General features: G+C 41.9%; 1 protein-coding gene across 2 annotated transcripts in view; it reads right to left on the bottom strand.

Moving 5' to 3' along the window:
* Positions 1-9635: 9635 nt before the first annotated feature.
* The window catches only part of SATB2 (SATB homeobox 2), a 121587-nt gene continuing 119774 nt past the window's right edge, over positions 9636-11448 (bottom strand). For both annotated transcript variants that reach the window (XM_081919612.1, XM_081919613.1), the window contains one exon: positions 9636-11287. In XM_081919612.1, the coding sequence (XP_081775738.1) occupies positions 10832-11287 (456 nt within the window). In that variant the 3' untranslated portion in view covers positions 9636-10831. The remainder of the gene's footprint in view (positions 11288-11448) is intronic.

The raw sequence follows: 11448 nt of genomic DNA, 5'->3' as shown, positions 1-11448 counted from the left end.
GCCAAGACAGCCAGCGGGATCCATCCCGCTGGCTGTGTTGGCTTCATCTTTAGCCACGCACAACCTCTCCAGCCGGGAGAGGCTGCGCGTGGCTTTGGCAGAAGCCAAGACAGTGAGTGGGATGGATCCCGCTCACTATCTTGGTTCCTTTTTAGCCGCGGGGCTGGGGCCGGGGGAAGCCCGAGAACGGGTCCGGGAGTGGGGGGGGGGTTGCACGCAACCTCGCCTTCGCTCCCGGAGCTTGCTGCTATCCGCAAGCCTTCTAAGCCCGGTGGGAACTCCCGCCAGGCTCCCAAGGCTTGTGGATATCTGACCGAAGCCCGGGGTGCGCTGCACAGCTGCATCAACAAGCTTTCAAAACTCCTGCCTTCTCCTAAAATTCTATCAGCTGTTTCTTTCTTGACTTGTGTTATAACAGACTTGGGTCTTTTACTTTGTTTTGAAATAAACTACATTGCCAACATTGTTGTGCTCTATTATAAATAGAGATGGGAGGTTTTTTGTAAGATGGTTGATATTATTTTTAAAGCCACTTTGAAATGCAATAAAATCTCAGCATTAAACAAATCTGTGTCAGATATCCCAACCTGATCAAGCCAGAGAGTTTTGGTCTCTTCCTCTTCGTGTTTGCAAAAGTAGCACAAAACTAATAATGAATTGTAGGTAAAAAAAAAAAAAAAAGACAGTATGTTCACGACCATAATTAACAAAACAGTTCTCTGTTTATTTTTTCCACTCACGTTCAATTTAAAATGGAAATACATATGTCTCCGAGACTTAAATATGTTTGACAAGACGCAACAGCAGCAGGTAAAGTATGGTGAAATAGAAGCATGATTAATAAAAATATTTCTGCCATAGTAGCTACCAAATTATCATTTTTTGAAGATTTGTAAGAAGTACCCATATGTTTTTTTTCCCCCAGAGCGCTTTCCTGTACAAACCTGCTCCTCTTCAGTGAAATCTGAAATGCAATAAATTCAAAGCAGCTATTCCTCTGGATTGCTTGAAATTTATAAAGAGGTTCAGTGTTGATGGCTTGGCAGATCTTTCCTGGCCTGTTAAAACTCTTTGGTACCAGAAAACTGTAGGGACATGGGTGGCGCTGTGGGTTAAACCACAGAGCCTAGGACTTGCCAATCAGAAGGTCAGTGGTTCGAATCCCTGCGACGGGGTGAGCTCCCGTTGCTCGGTCCCTGCTCCTGCCAACCTAGCATTTCGAAAGCACGTCAAAGTGCAAGTAGATAAATAGGTACCACTCCAGCAGGAAGGTAAAAGGCATTTCTGTGCACTGCTCTGGTTCGCCAGAAGGGGCTTAGTCATGCTGGCCACATGACCCGGAAGCTGTCTGCGGACAAACACCGGCTTCCTCGGCCAATAAAGCGAGATGAGAGCCGCAACCCCAGTTGCCTTTACCTTACCAGGAAACTGTGGTGATAATACTCCCACCACCTCTTTTCTTATGTATTTATTCAGTGCTTTTTTTCTTTAAAAAATGTTTATGGGTACTCTCATTTTGACTCAAGAAAATCGCCATTTTATAATTCAAATGAGGCCGCCATCCGGGGTAGCAATGGAACTGATGACTCACCCTGCTAGAGAAGAAACTACTTTTTTAAAAAAGCTTCTTCTCCCATTAGATTAACAAAATATTCAGGGGTATGCGTACCCCTGCGTAACCCCAGAAAAAAGCACTGTATTTATTCTCAACTGAGTGCAGTTCTCAGTTCTTCCTCAAACTGAGATGTTGATGTGTTGACATTCCTGTTTTCCAAAAACGAAGGAGCTCCTTGAAACCCCATTGTTGTTGTTTAGTCGTTTAGTTGTGTCCGACTCTTCGTGACCCCATGGACCAGAGCACGCCAGGCCCTCTTGTCTTCCACTGCCTCTCGCAGTTTGGTCAAACTCATGCTGGTAGCTTCGAGAACACTGTCCAACCATCTCATCCTCTGTCGTCCCGTTCTCCTTGTGCCCTCCATCTTTCCCAACATCAAGGTCTTTTCCAGGGAGTCTTCTCTTCTCATGAGGTGGCCAAAGTATTGGAGTCTCAGCTTCAGGATCTGTCCTTCCAGTGAGCACTCAGGGCTGATTTCCTTCAAAATGGATAGGTTGGATCTTCTTGCAGTCCACGGGACTCTCAAGAGTCTCCTCCAGCACCAGAATTCAAAGCATCAATTCTTCGGCAATCTGCCTTCTTTATGGTCCAGCTCTCACTTCCATACATCACTACTGGGAAAACCATAGCTTTAACTATACGGACCTTTGTTGGCAAGGTGATGCCTCTGCTTTTTAAGATGCTGTCTTGAAACCCCATAGAAATCAGCAATGGGAAAGAAGATGGGCTGCTAGAAAATTGTATCTGTTTGATTGGCATTTCGTGGCTGATCAGTAATCGTAATAAATAAATGAACCGAGAATGGCCTGGTAAGAGGATTGTTCTCAAGTGCTTTCTCACACCTCCTTTCTCTTGCTCCCTTTCCTTCCTTGGTTGTTACAAATAGGTGCTACAAATCCTCTTAGCATAGACTACTTGAGGCTAGTTAACTTCTGAGTGCTGTTGTGAACCTTTCCCTGCATACACACCATACATCCAGGGCACTCACCCACACCCAAGTAAACTGTAGTTTGCTAAGGCTGCTGGGAGCTGTAGATCTATGAAGGATAAAGTACCAAGGGTTTTAAGAAAAGAACCTTAACAGTCCTTATATTAATGAATCGGGATTGAACTTGGACCTCTGCATTCAGAAGGTGGCACCTTGGGAACTCAAAGGAGACTGCCAGAAAAACAGCTTGTTCAGCATTTGAGAGGGAGACTTTGGAGTTTCAAGCTAGAATTTGCTGAAGCTATATATGTAATGATTTTCCAATATCATTCCAATAGCAGCCTCATTATAACAATACCAGTTTTATCCAATTAATACAATTATTAATGCCAATTATACAAATGTCAAATTCTACAATTTGATTAAACTGCCCCCCTCGCATGCCAGAGTTGATGGGTTTATTCTTCCACATTTTTTCAGCGTTCCAAAATTTTAATAGTTTCCATTCCATTCAAATATAATAATCCCTTATAAAACAGCTACAATCTTGTGATTTCTAGTTATGTTGGTATATTAGATAAATTATAAATCCTTGTAGCTGGGCTCGTTTTGCAGTTTCTTATCTCATCATTCTATAGCACACACCTGTAAAGGTAAAGGGACCCCTGACCATTAGGTCCAGTCGCGGATGACTCTGGGGTTGCGGCACTCATCTCGCTTTATTGGTCGAGAGAGCTGGCGTACAGCTTCCGTGTCATTTGGCCAGCATGACTGCTTCATGTGGCCAGCAAACCAGAGCAGTGCACGGAAATGCCGTTTAACTTCCCGCCGAAGCGGAACCTATTTATCTACTTGCACTGGTGTGCTTTCGAACTGCTAGGTTGGCAGGAGCAGGGACCGAGCAATGGGAGCTCACCCCATCGCGGGGATTCAAAACTGCCAACCTTCTGATCAGCAAGCCCAAGAGGCTCAGTGGTTTAGACCACAGCGCCACCCACATCCCCTGCACGCACCTGTAGTTTACTCCAATTTTTTTTTTTTTAAAGCAGGATAACCTCTGCTTCCAGGAACGGGGGTGGTTGGGGGTTGGGCAACAGTCGGTGCTCCATGTATCCAATGCCTTTGCCTGCCCTCACATTCCATGGGGAAGCAAGTGCCACACCCCCAGGTAAACTGCAGGTGAGAAGAGAAATGCAGATAATAAAATCCCCCCATCATTATCTTATTATTGCCGTCTCTCTCCAGTGGTGTTGGGAGAGACTTACATTCCTGGTGCACCAGAAACAGGAAGCCTACAATTTGCTGAAACGTGGGTGCGATGCAAATTGCTCTCTAGGGAACTCATGCAGAGTTAGGGGACTCTGCTGCAAGAGTGCTTGTTTCCTTCCACTATTCTATTTTCCTAAACTTTGCAGACCAGGCAATCCTAGGTGTGTTCACTTAGAAGTAAGTCCCACTGAATTCAGCGGTGCTTCCTCCCAGGAAAATGTGTTTAGGATCGCAGCTTAAGTCTTCATTGTTCTTTGATTTAAAGGAAAGTAAACTTCCTAGTAGGGACGCGGCTGGCGCTGTGGGTTAAACCACAGAGCTTAGGACTTGCTGATCAGAAGGTCGGTGGTTCGAATCCCTGTGATGGGATGAGCTCCCGTTGCTCGGTCCCTGCTCCTGCCAACCTAGCAGTTCGAAAGCACATCAAAGTGCAAGTAGATAAATAGGTACCACTCCAGCAGGAAGGTAAAAGGCATTTCTATGCGATGCTCTGGTTCACCAGAAGCGGCTTAGTCATGCTGGCCACATGACCCGGAAGCTGTACGCCGGCTCCCTCGACCAATAAAGCGAAATGGGCGCCATGACCCCAGAGTCGGCCATGACTGGACCTAACAGTCATGGGTCCCTTTACCTTAAACTTTCTAGTGTTGTACCTGGAACTTCTCCCAGACTTTGAAACACTTTCCCTCGAGAAGCTAGACTCCTTCTTTCCTATTCTTCCATCAGGCAGGTGAAAACTTTCTTGTTCCAAAAGGCTTTTGAGAACTGACTGCTTCTAATTAAAGGGCTGGTGCTGTGCTGTTTTTAATAGCAACTACTGGTATGTTTTAAACAGATTTTATATATGTATAAATGTGTGTCTATACTATAGATATGCATATAGTTTCCATTCTAGCAATGTTTTATTGTACTTTAATGGTTGATTTTTCTATGTTTTTAGCAGTTGCTGTTTTTATCTGTAAGTTGCCTTGTCAAGGAAAAAGGCAGGGTATAAATAAATGTAGCTACATCTTCTCGCTATGCAGAGAATTGGATAACTTTGCCTTGCGTCTATTCCTCTTCATGATACTGCATTGCCCCCCCCCCCAGTAAAATTGGAAATGGTGGAGATTCCTAGAAATTGCTCCTGCTACTCCGAGACATGATTCAATTGTTGTTGTTTAGTTGTTTAGTCGTGTCCGACTCTTCATGACCCCATGGACCAGAGCCCCCCAGGCACTTCTGTCTTCCACAGTTTGGTCAAACTCATGCTTGTGGCTTCGAGAACACTGTCCAACCATCTCGTCCTCTGTCGTCCCCTTCTTCTTGTGTCCTCCATCTTTCCCAACATCAGGGTCTTTTCCAGGGAGTCTCCTCTTCTCATGAGGTGGCCAAAGGATTGTAGCCTCAGCTTCAGGATCTGTCCTTCCAGTGAGCACTCAGGGCTGATTTCCTTAAGAATGGATAGGTTTGATCTTCTTGCAGTCCATGGGACTCTCAAGAGTCTCCTCCAGCACCAGAATTCAAAAGCATCTATTCTTTGGTGATCAGCCTTCTTTATGGTCCAGCTCTCACTTCTCACTACTGGGAAAACCATAGCTTTAACTATACAGACCTTTGTTACACTACTAAAAAGTTCTTTAGAACCAGGGTGGGGAACCTGTGCCTCTTCAGATGTGGATGGACTACAACTCCCGCCATCCCTGAGCATTGGGGTATGCTGACTGGGACTGATGGGAGTTGGAGTCCAACAGCATCTGGGGGGAGGCCAAACATCAATCAAATTTGAGCTGTGTCAAGTGGGTTACCGAAGAACCTGTATCCATGTAATGAGGGGACAGACAGACATAACCCTGAGACATACAAAATGTAAAAAGGCCTTGGGAGCCTCATTTTAAATTCAAATTTGCCTGTTGTGATGCAGCATGTGGGAGGAGGGAAATGTCATTTCAACCCTAAGGGGATTTTGTGACAGGTCAACTCTTGCCCCTGTTAAGAAACTCACAGAACCTCCAAGTGTCCCTATTTTCCAGGGACAGTCCTGGATTTACAGAAGCCAATCCGGTTTCTGATTTGACCACAGAATGTTCCGCATTTCCTTAAAAGTAAAAGGACCCCTGACCATTAGGTCCAGTCGTGACCGACTCTGGGATTGCAGCTCTCATCTCGCTTTATTGGCCGAGGGAGCCAGCGTACAGCTTCCGGGTCATGTGGCCAGCATGACGAAGCCGCTTCTGGCGAACCAGAGCAGTGCACGGAAACACCGTTTACCTTCCCACTGGAGCGGTACTTATTTATCTACTTGCACTTTGACGTGCTTTTGAACTGCTAGGTTGGCAGGATCAGGGACCGAGTATTGGGAGCTCACCCCGTCGCGGAGATTCGAACCACCGACCTTCTGATCAGCAAGTCCTAGGTTCTGTGGTTTAACCCACAGGACCTTAAGACGGCCCTATTTTCATGGGAGAAATGTTGGAGGTTATGGAGTTATGCGAGCCCCAAGCCAAGTAGGCTAGTACTGTAACTATATAATCTTTAGAAGACATCTGAAGGCAGCCCTGCATAGGGAAGTTTTAAAATGTTTAATATTTTATTATGCTTTTATATACGTTGGAAGCTGCCCAGAGTGGCTGGGGCAACCCAGTCAGATAGGTGGGGTATAAATAATAAATTTAGGACATCCCTATTTTCATCAGAGAAACGTTAGAGGGTATGAACTCAGTGAGGGAGGGTGGGGGAAGGCTTGGATTTTCTTGCATGAGTAGTAGAAGGCAAGAATGAACAAAAAAAGACTTCTATTAGCCAGTTCTAAGATTGTTGTTGTTATTGCCTTTCGCTGTATTTATCATTTTTTTTATTTATATTTTACTGTGTTTGCGGCATGTTTAATTTTATTCATGTCTATTGCATATCGTCCCAGAATCCAGATGGAGGAAAAGCAGCTTAGAAATGTGTTTTTTCAAATAAATGAATGACTGTAATCTTAGCTCTGGGAGCCTGTGTGCAACAGAGAAAAGGAATACAAAGAACTGCCTTTATGGATATTAGGATTTTTGGTGATGTCAGGACCTGCCCAGACAGCAAGACCCCCATCTACGCTATTCATGTAGAGCAGTAATATAAGAGTATAACTGTCATGGCTTCTCCCAAAACATCCTGGACAGACTCTGGGGGATTGAGCAGATGAGACCAATAGTGGGTCCAATGGTCAAGAGGGAGTTTTCTGCATGTTCTGTAGAGGGAAGTGAGGGGCAGATGGGGCTCGTCAACCTGGGAAGGAGAAGGAAAACTCTCACCCTAAACTTCTGCTGCTTTGCAGGATATCTTTGGTAGAAGAAAAGGCTACATAAATCTGGAGTGGAGTCCCTAAGATGGTTGGATAGCGCCCTGTATGTCTCCTTCCAGCCACTCCTGCAGCCAAGCTGGTACCCAAATAATAATAATAATAATAATAATAATAATAATAATAATAATAATAATAATAATATATTTGTACCCCCACCCATCTGGCTTGGTTTCCCCAGCCACTCTGGGCAGTTTCCACCAAAGACCAAAATACACTAAAATGTCACACATTAAAAACTTCCCTGAATATGGGCTGCTTTCCTTTGGACCACATCAGCTAGGCTGAGAGTATTAATAATTTGTCTTCCAAGGACTGGACTCAAACTAAAGAAGCAGTCTGTGTTTAAGACTTTGAGGCAAAAGGAATCTTCTCTCCAAATTATAGTTACCTCATTCTTTCTAACATTCCATAGAGGGTATATTTCAGTGAGATATTTCTGCTGGAAATGGGGGGTTTTTTATGTCCGGGGAATGTGTGTTTTAAACTATAAACAGAAATTTTGCATTTTCTGCAATCTGATTTGCTAAGAGATAGCTAAATTTACTTTCCACCTTCACCCACGTTTGTCTGAGCATATATATCCATTTGCATTGCATGCATTTCAGGTAGGGAATAAAATATTTACCATTTGAGCACAACAAAACATTCCCATCTGTATAAGCTGTTCATTTCTATTGAGTTCGACTTTGAGTCCTTAAGCTAACCTAAAGGATTAGCTTAGCCTCTGAATGTCCAGAGGAACGCTTACCCCCCCCCCAGCGCACCTCTGCAAATTCAAACCCGTTTTTTAAACATGTGAAACTTGAAAAGCAGTTTGCAAGATAACGCAGGCAGGGTAAAACTGTACTTGCCTGGATCGCATTTCTAATACAAGAAAGGGATTTATGTTTCATATCAATTCAGGGAGAGGGGAAGGGAAAACAGAGGGCCCCAAAGAATGACATTGCAAATGGGTATGTCATTTACTGAATGTGTTTTATTTCAACAACCAAAAAATTCTAACAGACTAACAATGCACATAAGTTAAAATTTAATTATCACTTAGTGATAACAAAGATCAAGTTGATTTACATGGAAAAAGAACATTTACAATATGTTAATCCTCATTCACATTGTTGATACCGCAATAACACTTTTTTTTCCTTTTCTCTTATTTCACAAAAAAGGCGGAAAATTGTGCTTTGTTAAGAGGCACTACGAGAAAAAAAATTCTTTTTCCAAATAGATATTATATGATGAATATTGAATAAATAGACATATATGCATTGTAATTCGCAAAGATCTGGCAAGACCACAGGCGAAAATGCCCACAGATTCACTTAGAAGAACCACTGCAAAAATTGGCAGTGTTGGGGGCAGGAAGGCAAGATTCAGCATTGGGGGGAAAAATACCTACTATTTATTTGTTTAGGTTGAAGTGTTTTTAAAAAGAAACCAATGCTGATGCCATCAAAGAGATGAATAACCTTATGAGAGATTGACCAGTATTACATATACGTAGTGATTTCAGCAAGAGTTTCTGATAACAGTTTAAAAAGAGTAACTCGAAAGAGAACATAAAGCAGCGCCTACTGAATTTCTGATTAAAGCTGCAGCGTACTACAGAAATAAAGGAGGAAAAGTTTAAGTTAGCAAGCCAACATTGTTTTTCAATGATATATGAAATGGATACAGATATGTTGTGGGTGTCAAATATTGATTTTGGAAAAGTCCCTTTAAAAACTCTGGAGGTTACTGAGTAGCTAGAATTAGCTTGTATTGCAACATGTCTTCTCCCTGTATGTTGTTATGTTCTTGGTAACTACCTATACAGAGAATTCTTTTAATGCCTGCCTTTTATACCTTTCAAATATATAAATAGTATTAACAGTTATATATTACAATGTCTGTGCAAGAAACATAAAATAGCTTTCCAAGTGATATCGCATGAGGTCTTTGTTAAGAGTTACAAAGCACATGTCAAAAGGAAGCCTACCAATGGGTTTAAGAGTCCAAATAGCAACCCAGACACAGAAGAAAGTCAAAATATCCTTTAAAAATATATATATATATGAAGGAACAGCAACACTGCTGGTGTCACTACCAAACCACGACTTCAAAAACCTGTTGGAAACTATAGTAAATTGCAGCTTTAATGCTTGTACTATTGAAGAGTCAGTCAGCATTAGTTCTGCTTTATGTAATGGAATTGCTATGCTAGGTCACTGGGAAAAGGTTTCAGTTTATGACAAGTTAAGTGACTACACGGAAATTGCTTGGTTTACTCTTACTGCAGCAAGTTCAGAAAATGTGTTCCCACCAAGTCTGCCATGCACCTCATGACGCCCATACCTTGGAAGAGTGTTTGCTGAAAGTGTTTAGTCTCGTTGAGATAATGAGCTTTAAGACTCTAGATGTAGGGAATAAAGGAGATACAGAAGGAAATTCAGCACCAGAGAACCATCAGACCCTATGACTGATTTAAGAACCAGCCAGACTTGCCCAGAGTGATTGATGTGATATAGTCTTACGATTTCATTTGTGAAAGCTTTGTTGAAAAGCAATTTGAGCATATATCATGAGTAAATTTCCAAACATTAATATCAGACAAACACTAGAGGAGCAAAGGAACAAGAACTACAGCTGCACAAGCCCCACGGGAATTGACAGAAGTTGCACAGCAACAGTGTAGATGGTTTGCGCCTCCAAAACACATAACACCACTATAAAATGTGGCTCAATGTAAAATTCCACACATTAAATCTCATAAAAGCAACTTTTCATGAAGACTGCTTTAGTAGACCAAGTCTACTGTGCACTGATTCCCCCCCCACACACACACACACTGAAAAGTCCATGAAAATCCACCTGGTTGCTACAGAAATGATAAAGAACAAAACATGCTCTGTGACTGCAAATGTGCATCATATACTAAAGTTTTTTTAAAGTTACTACTTGGTTTCAGATTTCATTTGTTAAGGTGCCCTGATTTTGTCCCCCATTTTCTCTCTCCCTCTCCTTCGCTTTTATTTTTTTGGCAGTGCTGCTCTAGGTTTTTTAAATGCATACCTCAAAAATTCCCCATCAAGCTGCCAAAGTGGAAGCCATAATAAGAATTTTAAAAATATATAACAGGGATAAACATAGAAAATAAATAGGTATTTCAAAATAGTAACCACACCCTGAGAGCAGGCAGCAGTTTATCTCAAAACCAAAGCAACTCATTGTGAAGTGGTTTTTTTAATACATAAACAAGACTCATATTTTAACGAGCTCATTTCACAGTCTATACTTTCAGATTGTTATGTCCCATGCAAATTTCATATATGTGGGGATATATATATATATATATATATATATATATATATATATATATGCCGTTATCATTTCCTTCATTGATTTCATAGGTCTATTTCTTCCTGTAACTTGCTAGAAGGTCCTTTCATAAGTGCAAGGTTAATGCTGATGTAATCATACGTGAATTACAATTAACATTGTCTCAGTCAAACATAAAAGTGTAACACTCAAGTGCCTTTTACAAGGGAATGTCTGATTGGGCTATGCAAAATAATAGTTCGGTTTGCACATACTCTATGCGCACTGGGGGGAAAACCCAACTTTATGCGCACTTTAAAAAAAAAACTTTTTAAAAAGAAGAAGCCAAAAAAAAAAAAAAATTGGATCAATGTATTGCTTTTCCTGTGACGTTTTCACATTATCTCTGGTCAGTTTCTGAAGCAGTTGCCTTGTTTTTTTCAGGATTCTCTTCTTCGGTTTCCACTTTGTACATTTCCTCAGAGCCCTCCTCACTGTCATTCTCCTCTGACTCAGTCAGTAGCTCCTCGTCTTTGTATTCTGCCACATCTACCACGGTGCCCATGTGCTCTTTTAGTTTCCCATGATGCTTCACATGGTAACGCTGGTTCTGGAAGAATTTGATGATGGTGTGTTTAGGCAGATCCAACTGAGCAGATAAAGTGTGGATGGCCTCCTGATCCGGATAGAGGCCAACATCATGGATGAAACTTTGAAGGATGCCCAAAGCCTCTAAAGAAATTTTAGTGCGAGATCTTGTTTTTTTGGTACACGTGTCCTCTGTAGGTGGAGGTGGGGCCTCTTCTCTCGGAGGTGAGTTTTCCTTTGCTGGTTGGGATTGCTGTCTATGAAGCACCTGGAAAATGAAAAAAGCATACCTGTTTAAAGTAAGTCTGCCATGACACCAAATGTAATAGCATTAATACGTTACAATTATTACATTTATTCAAATATATATAATACAAACCAGCTTGTCAATAATTTAAAACCAAATACATAGAAAAAATATAACAGTAC

The sequence above is a fragment of the Podarcis melisellensis genome (assembly GCF_964234715.1).
Source record: "Podarcis melisellensis genome assembly, chromosome: 1".
In the NCBI taxonomy this organism is placed as follows: Eukaryota; Metazoa; Chordata; class Lepidosauria; order Squamata; family Lacertidae; genus Podarcis; species Podarcis melisellensis.
The sequence above is the reverse complement of the archived record's forward strand: the minus strand, read 5'-3'. Positions and strand labels throughout refer to the sequence as shown.